Consider the following 14,948-nt stretch of genomic DNA (forward strand, 5'->3'; position numbering starts at 1 on the left):
CCCCCTCTCTCTGTGTCTCTCTGTGTCTCCCCTCTCTCTCTCTGTGTCTCCCCCTCTCTCTCTGTGTCTCTCTGTGTCTCCCCCCTCTCTCTCTGCGTCTCTCTGTCTCCCCCTCTTTCTCTGTGTCTCTCTGTGTCTCCCCTCTCTCTCTGTGTCTCTCTCTGTCTCCCCCCTCTCTCTCTGTGTGTCTCCCTGTGTCTCCCCCCTCTCTCTGTGTGGTCTCTGTGTCCGTTTCTCCTGTCTCCCCCTCTCTTCTTCCGTGTCTCCCTGTGTCTCCCCCTCTCTGTGTCTCTCTGTCTCCCCCTCTCTCTCTGTGTCTCCCTGTGTCTCCCCCTTCTCTCTCTGTGTCTCTCTCTGTCTCCCCCTCTCTCTCTGTGTCTCTCTGTGTCTCCCCTCTCTCTCTCTGTGTCTCCCCCTCTCTCTCTGTGTCTCTCTGTGTCCCCCTCTCTCTGTGTGTCTCTCCTGTCTCCCCCCTCTCCTCTGCGTCTCTCTGTCTCCCCCTCTCTCTCTGTGTCTCTCTGTCTCCCCCCTCTCTCTCTGGTGTCTCTCTGTGTCTCCCCCCTCTCTCTCTGTGTCTCTCTGTGTCTCCCCCCTCTCTCTCTGTGTCTCTCTGTCTCCCCCCTCTCTCTCTGTGTCTCTCTGTGTCTCCCCCCTCTCTCTCTGTGTCTCTCTGTGTCTCCCCCCTCTCTCTCTGTGTGTCTCTCTGTGTCTCCCCCCTCTCTCTCTGTGTCTCTCTGTGTCTCCCCTCTCTCTCTCTGTGTCTCCCCCTCTCTCTCTGTGTCTCTCTGTGTCTCCCCCCTCTCTCTCTGCGTCTCTCTGTCTCCCCCCTCTTTCTCTGTGTCTCTCTGTGTCTCCCCTCTCTCTCTGTGTCTCTCTCTGTCTCCCCCTCTCTCTCTCTGTGTGTCTCCCTGTGTCTCCCCCCTCTCTCTATGAGTCTCTCTGTGTCTCTCTGTCTCCCCCTCTCTCTCTGTGTCTCCCTGTGTCTCCCCCTCTCTGTGTCTCTCTGTCTCCCCTCTCTCTCTGTGTCTCCCTGTGTCTCCCCCTCTCTCTCTGTGTCTCCTCTCTGTCTCCCCCTCTCTCTCTGTGTCTCTCTGTGTCTCCCCTCTCTCTCTCTGTGTCTCCCCCTCTCTCTCTGTGTCTCTCTGTGTCTCCCCCTCTCTCTCTGTGTCTCTCTGTCTCCCCCCTCTCTCTCTGCGTCTCTCTGTCTCCCCCCTCTCTCTGTGTCTCTCTGTGTCTCCCCCCTCTCTCTCTGTGTCTCTCTGTCTCCCCCTCTCTCTCTGTGTCTCTCTGTGTCTCCCCCCTCTCTCTCTGTGTCTCTCTGTGTCTCCCCCCTCTCTCTCTGTGTCTCTCTGTCTCCCCCCTCTCTCTCTGTGTCTCTCTGTGTCTCCCCCCTCTCTCTCTGTGTCTCTCTGTGTCTCCCCCCTCTCTCTCTGTGTCTCTCTGTGTCTCCCCCTCTCTCTCTGTGTCTCTCTGTGTCTCCCCCCTCTCTCTCTGTGTGTCTCTCTGTGTCTCCCCCTCTCTCTCTGTGTGTCTCTCTGTGTCTCCCCCCTCTCTCTGTGTCTCACTGTCTCCCCCTCTCTCTCTGTGTCTCTCTGTCTCCCCCTCTCTCTCTGTGTCTCTCTGTGTCTCCCCCTCTCTCTCTGTGTCTCTCTGCTGGTCTCTCTGGTCTCCCCCTCTCTCTCTGTGTCCTCCCTGGTGTCTCCCCTCTCTCTCTGTGTTCTCTCTGGTCTCCCCCTCTCTCTCTTGTGTCCCCGTGTCTCCCCCTCTCTCTCTGTCTCTCTGTCTCCCCCTCTCTCTCTGTCTCCTCTGTGTCTCCCCCTCTCTCTCTGTGTCCTCTCTGTCTGCCCCCTCTCTCTCTGTGTCTCCCTGTGTCTCCCCTCTCTCTCTGTCTCTCTGTCTCCCCCTCTCTCCCCCCCTCTCTCTGTGTTCCCCCCTCTCTCTGTGTCTCCCCCTCTCTCTCTGTGTCTCTCTGTCTCTCTGTCTCCCCCTCTCTCTCTGTGTCTCTCTGTGTCTCCCCCCTCTCTCTCTGTGTCTCTCTGTCTCTCTGTCCTCCCCCCCTCTCTCTGTGTCTCTCTGTGTCTCCCCTCTCTCTCTGTGTCTCTCTGTCTCCCCCTCTCTCTCTGTGTCTCCCTGTGTCTCCCTCTCTCTCTGTGTCTCTCCTGTGTCTCTCTGTGTCTCCCCCCTCTCTCTGTGTGTCTCTCTGTGTCTCCCCCTCTCTCTCTGTGTGTCTCTCTGTGTCTCCCCCCCTCTCTCTGTGTCTCACTGTCTCCCCCTCTCTCCTCTGTGTCTCTCTGTCTCCCCTCTCTCTCTGTGTCTCTCTGTGTCTCCCCCTCTCTCTCTGTGTCTTCTGTGTCTCTCTGTCTCCCCCTCTCTCTCTGTGTCTCCCTGTGTCTCCCCCTCTCTCTCTGTGTCTCTCTGTCTCCCCCTCTCTCTCTGTGTCTCCCTGTGTCTCCCCCTCTCTCTCTGTCTCTCTGTCTCCCCCTCTCTCTCTGTGTCTCTCTGTGTCTCCCCCTCTCTCTCTGTGTCTCTCTGTCTCCCCCTCTCTCTCTGTGTCTCCCTGTGTCTCCCCCTCTCTCTCTGTCTCTCTGTCTCCCCCTCTCTCCCCCCCTCTCTCTGTGTCTCCCCCCCTCTCTCTGTGTCTCCCCCTCTCTCTCTGTGTCTCTCTGTCTCTCTGTCTCCCCCTCTCTCTCTGTGTCTCTCTGTGTCTCCCCCTCTCTCTCTGTGTCTCTCTGTCTCTCTGTCTCCCCCCCTCTCTCTGTGTCTCTCTGTGTCTCCCCCTCTCTCTCTGTGTCTCTCTGTCTCCCCCTCTCTCTCTGTGTCTCCCTGTGTCTCCCCCTCTCTCTCTGTGTCTCTCTGTGTCTCTCTGTCTCCCCCTCTCTCTCTGTGTCTCCCTGTGTCTCCCCCTCTCTCTCTGTCTCTCTGTCTCCCCCTCTCTCTCTGTGTCTCCCTGTGTCTCCCCCTCTCTCTCTCTGTCTCTCTGTCTCCCCCTCTCTCTCTGTCTCTCTGTCTCCCCCTCTCTCTCTGTGTCTCTCTGTGTCTCCCCCCCCCTCTCAGTGTAAAGACATGTTCTGTTTTAAACAAAGTTCCCACTAAGACGTTCTCCTGATGTTTATTGTAATAATGATTTATTAAAATGTAACTGAAGTGATTTTCTTTTCCTCTGTTTCAGAGTGGCAGGAGAAACGTGGATCTGGACCTGACATTTTCTCAGAAAAAGAGAGGTAAAGGACTAATGTCTGTACAATCAGTAAAGTGCATTAGATGCTACTAACCACTACTGCTATGTGACAGCCCTCTGCTTCAGTGTAAATCAGTAAAGTCCATTAGATGCTACTAACCACTACTGCTATGTGACAGCCCTCTGCTTCAGTGTAAATCAGTAAAGTCCATTAGATGCTACTAACCACTACTGCTATGTGACAGCCCTCTGCTTCAGTGTAAATCAGTAAAGTCCATTAGATGCTACTAACCACTACTGCTATGTGACAGCCCTCTGCTTCAGTGTAAATCAGTAAAGTCCATTAGATGCTACTAACCACTACTGCTATGTGACAGCCCTCTGCTTCAGTGTAAATCAGTAAAGTCCATTAGATGCTACTAACCACTACTGCTATGTGACAGCCCTCTGCTTCAGTGTAAATCAGTAAAGTCCATTAGATGCTACTAACCACTACTGCTATGTGACAGCCCTCTGCTTCAGTGTAAATCAGTAAAGTGCATTAGATGCTACTAACCACTACTGCTATGTGACAGCCCTCTGCTTCAGTGTAAATCAGTAAAGTCCATTAGATGCTACTAACCACTACTGCTATGTGACAGCTCTCTGCTTCAGTGTAAAAGTGTTCTCCTTGTCTTCTGATTTTCCGAAGCGTATTTGCTCCTCTTGAGACAGTTGAGCCCAAAAAACAAAAGGAGCTCCACGCAAGTACACCATGGCATGTTTCCACCACTTCCTGTTTCCTCTAGCCAGCTCAACTCTCCATGGCTGTAACCACTTCCTGTTTCCTCTAGCCAGCTCAACTCTCCATGGCTGTAACCACTTCCTGTTTCCTCTAGCCAGCTCAACTCTCCATGGCTGTAACGTCCATTCATTCCCAGTTGAAGGGTTCAGTAATACGGCTGGCGTTTTTTAGTAGAGCTCGGTTCAATCATGTTTCTCCTAAGTGGAATCGACGAGGTAGCTCGTCTCAGATGTGACAGATGTGTCTGTGTGATCCTCTTGACCGTACTTCTCTTGCTTGTCAGTTGGTTTTGGGAAGACGGCACAAACCATTTCAGACAAAAGCCTTTTATTCATTTTTGGTCTTGGCCTCTTGCTCATCATCTCAGTTTCCCCTGCAGCATCCCTCGTCGTCATCTGATCAGGGGGGAAGGGGGAGCAACATGCTCACGTTATATTTGAATGGCTGATCAAGGCTGATGGCATGGAGTATGAGAAAGCAGCCGTGGAATGAAGCCAAGCAGAGAGACTGAATGTGAATGGACATACAGTAGTCTTATCACAGCTAGCTTCCATCTGCTAACATAAACGCCCAATAAGGTCTTACAGTGGTTCACTTTGTATGGAGTGGATGTTACTCTCATCCACCTGTAGAGGAATAGGAGTTGTGTTTCTGAAAAGATATCTGGCCTTTCTCTCTCTCTCTCTCTCTCTGCCTCTCTCGCTCTCTCTGCCTCTCTCTGTCTCTCGCTCTCTCTCTCTCTCTCTGTCTCTCGCTCTCTCTCTCTCTCTCTGTTTCTCTGTCTCTCTCTCTCTCTCTCTGTCTCTCTGTCTCTCTCTCACTCTCTCTCTCTGTTTCTCTGTCTCTCTCTCTCTCTCTCTCTCTCTCTCTCTCTCTCTCTGTTTCTCTGTCTCTCTCTCTCTCTCTCTCTGTGTCTCTCTCACTCTCTCTCTCTCTCTCTCTGTCACTCTCTCTCTGTGTCACTCTCTCTCTGTGTCTCTCTCTGTCTCTCGCTCTCTCTCTCTCTCTGTCACTCTCTCTGTGTCTCTCTCTGTTTCTCTCTCTCTCTCTCTGTCTCCCCCCCTCTCTCTCTCTCTACCTCTCTCTATCTCTCTGTCTTTCCCTCCCTCTCTCTCTCTCTCTCTCTCTCCCTCCCCCTCTCTCTTTCCTCTCTCCTCCCTCAGGTCTACTCCACAGTTCTCCAGACTCCCTGGCTGACTCATGGTTCAGGGTGAAACACAGTAGGGACCAGCTGTACGGTTCTCCCCTCTACCAATCCTATGAGGAGTCGGACCTGGACCTGAGCCGCTCGCTGGGGGTTCACGCCCTCATAGAGAACATCGTCAGCTTCATCAGTGGAGACGTGGGAAACACCCCCGCCTTCAAAGAGCCCGAGGAGAGCATGTCTACTAGTCCACAAGGAACCATGCTGGCTATGGAGCAACAACAGAACAGAGCTGAGGTGAGAACCATCCTGGTCATAGATCAACAACAGAGCTGAGGTGAGAACCATCCTGGTCATAGATCAACACTAGAACAGTGCTGAGGTGAGAACCATCCAGGTCATAGATCAACAACAGAACAGGGCTGAGGTGAGAACCATCCAGGTCATAGATCAACAACAGAACAGGGCTGAGGTGAGAACCATCCAGGTCATAGATCAACAACAGAACAGAGCTGAGGTGATAACCATCCTGGTCATAGATCAACAACAGAACCGGGCTGAGAACCATCCTGGTCATAGATCAACAACAGAACAGAGCTGAGGTGAGAACCATCCTGGTCATAGATCAACAACAGAGCTGAGGTGAGAACCATCCTGGTCATAGATCAACAACAGAACAGAGCTGAGGTGAGAACCATCCTGGTCATAGATCAATCAAATCAAATCAAATTTATTTATATAGCCCTTCGTACATCAGCTGATATATCAAAGTCCTGTACAGAAACCCAGCCTAAAACCCCAAACAGCAAGCAATGCAGGTGTAGAAGCACGGTGGCTAGGAAAAACTCCCTAGAAAGGCCAATACCTAGGAAGAAACCTAGAGAGGAACCAGGCTATGAGGGGTGGCCAGTCTTCTTCTGGCTGTGCCGGGAGGAGATTATAACAGAACATGGCCAAGATGTTCAAATGTTCATAAATGACCAGCATGGTCGAATAATAATAAGGCAGAACAGTTGAAACTGGAGCAGCAGCACAGTCAGGTGGAAGTTGAAACTGGAGCAGCAGCATGGCCAGGTGGACTGGGGACAGCAAGGAGTCATCATGTCAGGTAGTCCTGGGGCATGGTCCTAGGGCTCAGGTCCTCCGAGAGAGAGAGAGAGCGAGAAAGAAAGAGAGAAGGAGAGAATTAGAGAACGCACACTTAGATTCACACAGGACACCTGTGACACTCAACAACAGAACAGAGCTGAGGTGAGAACCATCCTGGTCATAGATCAACAACAGAACAGAGGTGAGGTGAGAACCATCCTGGTCATAGATCAACAACAGAACAGAGGTGAGGTGAGAACCATCCTGGTCATAGATCAACAACAGAACCGGGCTGAGGTGAGAACCATTCTGGTCATAGATCAACAACAGAACAGAGGTGAGGTGAGAACCATCCTGGTCATAGATCAACAACAGAACCGGGCTGAGGTGAGAACCATCCTGGTCATAGATCAACAACAGAGCTGAGGTGAGAACCATCCTGGTCATAGATCAACAACAGAACAGGGTGTTACGGTACAGAGTCAATGTGGAGGCTATATACAGGGGGTACCGGTACAGAGTCAATGTGGAGGCTATATACAGGGGGGTACCGGTACAGAGTCAATGTGGAGGCTATATACAGGGGGTACCGGTACAGAGTCAATGTGGAGGCTATATACAGGGGGGTACCGGTACAGAGTCAATGTGGAGGCTATATACAGGGTGTTACGGTACAGAGTCAATTTGGAGGCTATATACAGGGGGTACTGGTACAGAGTCAATGTGGAGGCTATATACAGGGGGTACCGGTACAGAGTCAATGTGGAGGCTATATACAGGGGGTACCGGTACAGAGTCAATGTGGAGGCTATATACAGGGGGTACCGGTACAGAGTCAATGTGGAGGCTATATACAGGGGGTACCGGTACAGAGTCAATGTGGAGGCTATATACAGGGTATTACGGTACAGAGTCAATGTGGAGGCTATATACAGGGTATTACGGTACAGAGTCAATGTGGAGGCTATATACAGGGGGTACCAGTACAGAGTCAATGTGGAGGCTATATACAAGGGGTACCGGTACAGAGTCAATGTGGAGGCTATATACAGGGGGTACCGGTACAGAGTCAATGTGGAGGCTATACACAGGGGGTACCGGTACAGAGTCAATGTGGAGGCTATATACAGGGTGTTACGGTACAGAGTCAATGTGGAGGCTATATACAGGGTATTACGGTACAGAGTCAATGTGGAGGCTATATACAGGGGGTACTGGTACAGAGTCAATGTGGAGGCTATATACAGGGGGTACCGGTACAGAGTCAATGTGGAGGCTATATACAGGGGGTACCGGTACAGAGTCAATGTGGAGGCTATATACAGGGTGTTACGGTACAGAGTCTATTTGGAGGCTATATACAGGGTGTTACGGTACAGAGTCAATGTGGAGGCTATATACAGGGTGTTACGGTACAGAGTCAATGTGGAGGCTATATACAGGTGGTACCGGTACAGAGTCAATGTGGAGGCTATATGCAGGGGGTACCAGTACAGAGTCAATGTGGAGGCTATATACAGGGGGTACCGGTACAGAGTCAATGTGGAGGCTATATACAGGGTATTACGGTACAGAGTCAATGTGGAGGCTATATACAGGGTATTACGGTACAGAGTCAATGTGGAGGCTATATACAGGGGGTACTGGTACAGAGTCAATGTGGAGGCTATATACAGGGGGTACCGGTACAGAGTCAATGTGGAGGCTATATACAGGGGGTACCGGTACAGAGTCAATGTGGAGGCTATATACAGGGTGTTACGGTACAGAGTCAATGTGGAGGCTATATACAGGGTATTACGGTACAGAGTCAATGTGGAAGCTATATACAGGGGGTACCGGTACAGAGTCAATGTGGAGGCTATATACAGGGTGTTACGGTACAGAGTCAATGTGGAGGCTATATACAGGGTATTACGGTACAGAGTCAATGTGGAGGCTATATACAGGGTATTACGGTACAGAGTCAATGTGGAGGCTATATACAGGGGGTACCGGTACAGAGTCAATGTGGAGGCTATATACAGGGTGTTACGGTACAGAGTCAATGTGGAGGCTATATACAGGGTATTACGGTACAGAGTCAATGTGGAGGCTATATACAGGGGGTACCGGTACAGAGTCAATGTGGAGGCTATATACAGGGTGTTACGGTACAGAGTCAATGTGGAGGCTATATACAGGGTATTACGGTACAGAGTCAATGTGGAGGCTATATACAGGGTATTACGGTACAGAGTCAATGTGGAGGCTATATACAGGGGCTACCGGTACAGAGTCAATGTGGAGGCTATATACAGGGTGTTACGGTACAGAGTCAATGTGGAGGCTATATACAGGGTATTACGGTACAGAGTCAATGTGGAGGCTATATACAGGGTATTACGGTACAGAGTCAATGTGGAGGCTATATACAGGGGGTACCGGTACAGAGTCAATGTGGAGGCTATATACAGGGTGTTACGGTACAGAGTCAATGTGGAGGCTATATACAGGGGGTACCGGTACAGAGTCAATGTGGAGGCTATATACAGGGGGGTACCGGTACAGAGTCAATGTGGAGGCTATATACAGGGGGTACCGGTACAGAGTCAATGTGGAGGCTATATACAGGGGGTACCGGTACAGAGTCAATGTGGAGGCTATATACAGGGTATTACGGTACAGTGTCATCTAGGACTAATGTGTGTCAATGTTTTCTCCAGCTGCGTCTGGAGGCTCTACACCAGATCGTGGTGCTGATCTCTGGGATGGAGGAGAAGAGTAGCCAGGCTGCAGGAGGTGGGGGGTGCGGACCAGGAGGTCGCAGCGTCGCCTTCCAGTCCTCCTCCCTCCTGACCTCCGTCAGGTTACAGTTCCTGGCTGGATGTTTCGGTCTAGGGACCGTGGGCACCGGGGGACTGAAGGGAGAGAATGTCCAGCTACACCACTACCAGGTACGGGGGACTAGGGAGAGAGTGTTCAGGTACGGAGGGGACTAGGGAGAGAGTGTTCAGGTACGGGGGACTAGGGAGAGAGTGTTCAGGTACGGAGGGGACTAGGGAGAGAGTGTTCAGGTACGGGGGACTAGGGAGAGAGTGTTCAGGTACGGAGGACTAGGGAGAGAGTGTTCAGGTATGGGGGACTAGGGAGAGAGTGTTCAGGTACAGGGGACTAGGGAGAGAGTTGTGTTGGTTCAGGACAGGATGTGTCTGTCTGTCTGTCTGTCTGTCCATCTCCTAATGATGTTGTGTTGGTTCAGGACAGGATCTGTCTGTCTGTCTGTCTGTCTGTCTGTCTGTCTGTCTGTCTGTCTGTCTGTCTGTCTGTCTGTCTGTCTGTCTGTCTGTCTGTCTGTCTGCCTCATAATGATGTTGTGTTGGTTCAGGACGGTGTTAACGCAGCCAAACGGAGCCTGCAGATGGACATCCAGACAGCCGTACATAAGATCTACCAGCAGCTGTCTGTCACGCTGGAGAGAGCCCTGCAGGCCAACAAACATCACATAGGTGAACATCACATTATTACAAAGCAGGGTTCTTCTTTACAGGTCCTGGAGAACAACTGTGTGAGCAGGCTTTCGGTCCAGCCCTGCAGTAAACACAGCAAGTCTGCGCAGCCAGTAGTTCTTCAGGAGGTAGTTGAAGACCACCGCTATAGAGTAACTCCCCTTTCCCTCGTTTGCCTCTCACCGTCGTCTCCCTCTCTCTCCCCGGTCCCGATGTGGAAAGACACATTTCAGTTGGACAACTGACTCGGTATCTCCCCCCCTCTTCCCCCTCTTCCCCCCCTTTCCCTCGTTTGCCTCTCACCGTCGTCTCCCTCTCTCTCCCCCTTCCCGATGCGGAAAGACACATTTCAGTTGACCCCATTCAGTTGGACAACTGACTCGGTATCTCCCCCCCCCTCTTTTTCCCCCCACTTTCCCTCGTTCCAGAGGCCCAGCAGCGCCTCCTGCTGGTGACAGTGTTTGCCCTGAGCGTGCGTTACCAGTCTGTGGACGTGTCCCTGGCCATATCCAGTGGCCTCCTCAATGTGCTGTCACAGCTGTGTGGCACAGAAACCTTGCTGGGACAACCACTCCAACTGCTACAGAAACCAGGGGTGTCTCAGCTCAGCACTGCCCTGAAGGTAGCCTCCACACGACTACTGCAGATACTGGCCATCAGCACCGGGTAAGACAGGGGCTCTCTGCACTAACAAAACTGTTAATATATGTTACGTATGTGTGTCGTCAGATGCCTTGTGTCTGGTTTATCTATAGGGCCGGTTTCCCGGGTCCAGATCAAGCCTATTCCTGGATTAAAAAAGGGGACTTTCAATTTGAGATTGTCCTTCGAGTCTTAGTCCTGTAGGAGGCGCAACCATGAAACCCTACACAGAAAGACTGTTGATACATGTTTCTGTGTGACTGACTTGTCTCTGTGTCTCCGTGTCTCCGTGTCTCTTGTGTCTCTCTGTCTCCGTGTCTCCGTGTCTCTCTGTCTCCGTGTCTCTGTGTCTCCAGGACGTACGCAGACAAGCTAGGACCCAAGGTGGTCCAGTCCCTGTTGGACTTGCTGTGTAGCCAGCTGAAGAACCTTCTGTCCCAGGCAGGAGTCAGCCTGCTCACTGCCGACCCAGGGAAGAACCAGGAGAACCAGGACAAGAAGTCTGAGGATGGAGCCGACCCAGAGAAGACAGACTTCAGAGGTGGGAGGAGGACTGTGTGTCATGGCAGCATTGACAGGAAGTCTCTTTGGATCAAGTAATAGTGCTATTTGAACGATGATTTAATAAATTAGGAGGATTGGAGGATTATACATTAGAAGGATTGTCTGCCAGGATGGGAGTAATAGTGAAGGAAAGGTTACTAGTGATTTGGCTGACTGGAATCGGTTGATCGGCTTGATCGTTTTTTTTTTTTCAAATCAATTTTTACGGGAACTTCTAAAGTATTGTCAATACAGATGGTGAAGTGGCATAAAGATGGCCGGATTCAGACATGACGTCATTGTTTTGAAACAGCACCTTGTAGAGCTTCACTTTATAATATGTTGTTGTTGTGTTGGAGTGGAAACAGCACCCTGTAGAGCTTCACTCTGTAACATGTTGTTGTTGTGTTGGAGTGGAAACAGCACCCTGTAGAGCTTCACTCTGTAACATGTTGTTGTTGTTGTTGGAGTGGAAACAGCACCCTGTAGAGCTTCACTCTGTAACATGTTGTTGTTGTTGTTGGAGTGGAAACAGCACCCTGTAGAGCTTCACTCTGTAACATGTTGTTGTTGTGTTGGAGTGGAAACAGCACCCTGTAGAGCTTCACTCTGTAACATGTTGTTGTTGTGTTGGAAACAGCACCCTGTAGAGCTTCACTCTGTAATATGTTGTTGTTGTTGTTGTTGGAGTGGAAACAGCACCCTGTAGAGCTACACTCTGTAATATGTTGTTGTTGTTGTTGTTGATGTGTTCCATAGCGTTGGTGCGTAAGCAGCACACAGCAGAGCTTCACCTGGGAGACTTCCTGGTGTTCCTGAGGCGAGTCGTCTCCTCCAAGGCCATCCAATCCAAGATGTCTTCTCCAAAGTGGACAGAGGTGCTGCTCAACATCGCTGCACAGAAATGCTGCTCAGGTACGGTCCAATCAACTGTATTTGTACAGTTAAAATGCACTATGGGCGGCAGGGTAGCCTAGTGGTTAGAGCATTGGACTAGTAACCGAAAGGTTGCAAGTTCAAATCCCCGAGCTGACAAGGTACAAAATCTGTTGTTCTGCCCCTGAACAGGCAGTTAACCCACTGTTTCTTTACATCGACTTGAATATAGGCTAGAAAGGTTGCAAGTTCAAATCCCCGAGCTGACAAGGTACAAAATCTGTTGTTCTGCCCCTGAACAGGCAGTTAACCCACTGTTCCTAGGCCGTCATTGAAAATAAGAATTTGTTCTTAACTGACTTGCCTAGTTAAATAAAGGTAAAATAAAAAATGAAAATCACTAGTCTGTACTTGTGAGTTTAGATGTTTCTTTACATCGACTTGAATATAGGCTACACCAGCACAGCCAACCGACGTCAGGTCAGAGGTAAGGACTTACATTAAAGGCCTCCATTTTCACCTTTCGTTATGTTATTTCTGTCAAAGGTCAGGTCAAACGGATTAAGGTTTATTTGAATCGTGTCTTAGCCCGTTCATTAAACGCTTTTCAATGAGTGTTATTGTTGTTTGTTATGTAGGAGTCCCTCTGGTGGGCAACCTGAGAACTCGTCTCCTGGCCCTTCATGTTCTGGAGGCTGTGCTGCCTGCCTGCGAGGCCAGTGTAGAGAACGACCAGATGACACAGGTACTGTATGCAGAGTGAAGCCTCTCAAAATTGACCCACTGGTGTGGTCCTAATAGGAGGATTTGATGAGGTAGCTGGTAAAAAGGTGAGGTCCTAATAGGAGGATTTGATGAGGTAGCTGGTAAAAAGGTGAGGTCCTAATAGGAGGATTTGATGAGGTAGCTGGTAAAAAGGTGAGGTCCTAATAGGAGGATTTGATGAGGTAGCTGGTAAAAAGGTGAGGTCCTAATAGGAGAATTTGATGAGGTAGCTGGTAAAAAGGTGAGGTCCTAATAAGAGGATATGATGAGGTAGCTGGTAAAAGGTGAGGTCCTAATAAGAGGATTTGATGAGGTAGCTGGTAAAAAGGTGAGGTCCTAATAGGAGGATTTGATGAGGTAGCTGGTAAAAAGGTGAGGTCCTAATAAGAGGATATGATGAGGTAGCTGGTAAAAGGTGAGGTCCTAATTGGATTTGATGAGGTAGCTGGTAAAAGGTGAGGTCCTAATAGGAGGATATGATGAGGTAGCTGGTAAAAGGTGAGGTCCTAATAAGAGGATTTGATGAGGTAGCTGGTAAAAGGTGAGGTCCTAATAAGAGGATATGATGAGGTAGCTGGTAAAATGTGAGGTCCTAATAAGAGGATATGATGAGGTAGCTGGTAAAAGGTGAGGTCCTAATAAGAGGATTTGATGAGGTAGCTGGTAAAAAGGTGAGGTCCTAAAAAGAGGATTTGATGAGGTAGCTGGTAAAAGGTGAGGTCCTAATTGGAGCATTTGATGAGGTAGCTGGTAAAAGGTGAGGTCCTAATAAGAGGATATGATGAGGTAGCTGGTAAAAGGTGAGGTCCTAATAAGAGGATTTGATGAGGTAGCTGGTAAAAGGTGAGGTCCTAATAAGAGGATTTGATGAGGTAGCTGGTAAAAGGTGTGGTCCTCCTCTAGGTGGTGGAGCGTCTCTTCTCCCTGCTGGCTGACTGTATGTGGGAAGCTCCCATCGCCCAGGCCAAGCACACCATCCAGATGAAGGAGAAAGAGCAGGAGCTGAAACTACAGGTACAGGACTACTCATAATGCTCTCTATCACTGCTTCTTACTGTTATTATTCTTTCTTTCTCTTTCTTCTTCTTCTTCTTTTTCTTTCTTCTTCTTTTTCCTTCATTTTTTTCTTTCTTCTTCTTCTTCTTTCGTCTTCTTCTTTTTCTTCTTTCTCTTTCTTCTTCTTCTTCTTTTCTTTCTTCTTCTTCTTCTTTTTCCTTCTTCATTTTTTTCTTTCTACTTCTTCTTCTTTAATTTTTTCTTCTTTCTCTTTCTTCTTCTTATTCTTTCTTCTTTTTCTTTCTTCTTCTTCTTCTTTCTCTTTCTTCTTCTTCTTCTTTTTCTTTCTTCTTCTTCTTCTTTTTCTTTCTTTTCTCAGACTTTTTCTTATTTTTTTCTTCTATACTTTGTCTTCTTCTCTGTGAATTAACTGGCTCGCAATCTGACTAACTTATTCATCCGTCTGTCCCCAGGGCGAGGAGGAGGATGAGAACCTTCCCATCCAGGAGGTGTCGTTTGACCCGGAGAAGACTCAGTGTTGTGTGGTGGAGAATGGCCAGGGTCTGACCCACGGCAGCGGGGGGAAGGGATATGGACTGGCCTCTACCGGCATCTCCTCTGGGTGCTACCAGTGGAAGGTACAGTACATCTCCATCATGGCATGTCCCGTTGCTAACGTTTGAGGGGAAATGGCATGTGTAAACACGCCTACTGTCCCGTTGCTAACGTTTGAGGGGAAATGGCATGTGTAAACACGCCCTACTGTCCCGTTGCTAACGTTTGAGGGGAAATGGCATGTGTAAACACGCCCTACTGTCCCGTTGCTAACGTTTGAGGGGAAATGGCATGTGTAAACACGCCCTACTGTCCCGTTGCTAACGTTTGAGGGGAAATGGCATGTGTAAACACGCCTACTGTCCCGTTGCTAACGTTTGAGGGGAAATGGCATGTATAAACACGCCTACTGTCCCGTTGCTAACGTTTGAGGGGAAATGGCATGTGTAAACACACCTACTGTCACGTTGCTAACTTTTGAGGGGAAATGGCATGTGTAAACACGCCTACTGTCTCGTTGCTAACGTTTATGGGGAAATGGCATTTGTAAACGCGCCTACTGTCTCGTTGCTAACGTTTGAGGGGAAATGGCATGTGTAAACACGCCTACTGTCCCGTTGAGGGGAAATGGCATGTGTAAACACACCTACTGTCCCGTTGCTAACGTTTGAGGGGAAATAGCATGTGTAAACACGCCTACTGTCCCGTTGCTAACGTTTGAGAGGAAATGGCATGTGTAAACACACCTACTGTCCCGTTGCTAACGTTTGAGGGGAAATAGCATGTGTAAACACGCCTACTGTCCCGTTGCTAACGTTTGAGGGGAAATGGCATGTGTAAACACACCTACTGTCCCGTTGTTAACGTTTGAGGGGAAATGGCATGTGT

General features: G+C 49.6%; 1 protein-coding gene across 1 annotated transcript in view; it reads left to right on the top strand.

The window, feature by feature from the left end:
* Positions 1-14,948, top strand: part of LOC109886404 (probable E3 ubiquitin-protein ligase HERC1) — a 206,773-nt gene that overhangs the window by 71,975 nt on the left and 119,850 nt on the right. The window contains exons 27-36 of the mRNA XM_031821355.1: positions 3,170-3,221; positions 5,126-5,403; positions 8,901-9,131; positions 9,563-9,683; positions 10,112-10,349; positions 10,682-10,866; positions 11,628-11,783; positions 12,383-12,489; positions 13,413-13,523; positions 13,979-14,143. Coding sequence (XP_031677215.1) covers positions 3,170-3,221; positions 5,126-5,403; positions 8,901-9,131; positions 9,563-9,683; positions 10,112-10,349; positions 10,682-10,866; positions 11,628-11,783; positions 12,383-12,489; positions 13,413-13,523; positions 13,979-14,143 — 1,644 coding nt within the window. The remainder of the gene's footprint in view (positions 1-3,169; positions 3,222-5,125; positions 5,404-8,900; positions 9,132-9,562; positions 9,684-10,111; positions 10,350-10,681; positions 10,867-11,627; positions 11,784-12,382; positions 12,490-13,412; positions 13,524-13,978; positions 14,144-14,948) is intronic.

Source organism: Oncorhynchus kisutch, unplaced genomic scaffold (assembly GCF_002021735.2).
Source record: "Oncorhynchus kisutch isolate 150728-3 unplaced genomic scaffold, Okis_V2 scaffold3964, whole genome shotgun sequence".
NCBI lineage: Eukaryota > Metazoa > Chordata > Actinopteri > Salmoniformes > Salmonidae > Oncorhynchus > Oncorhynchus kisutch.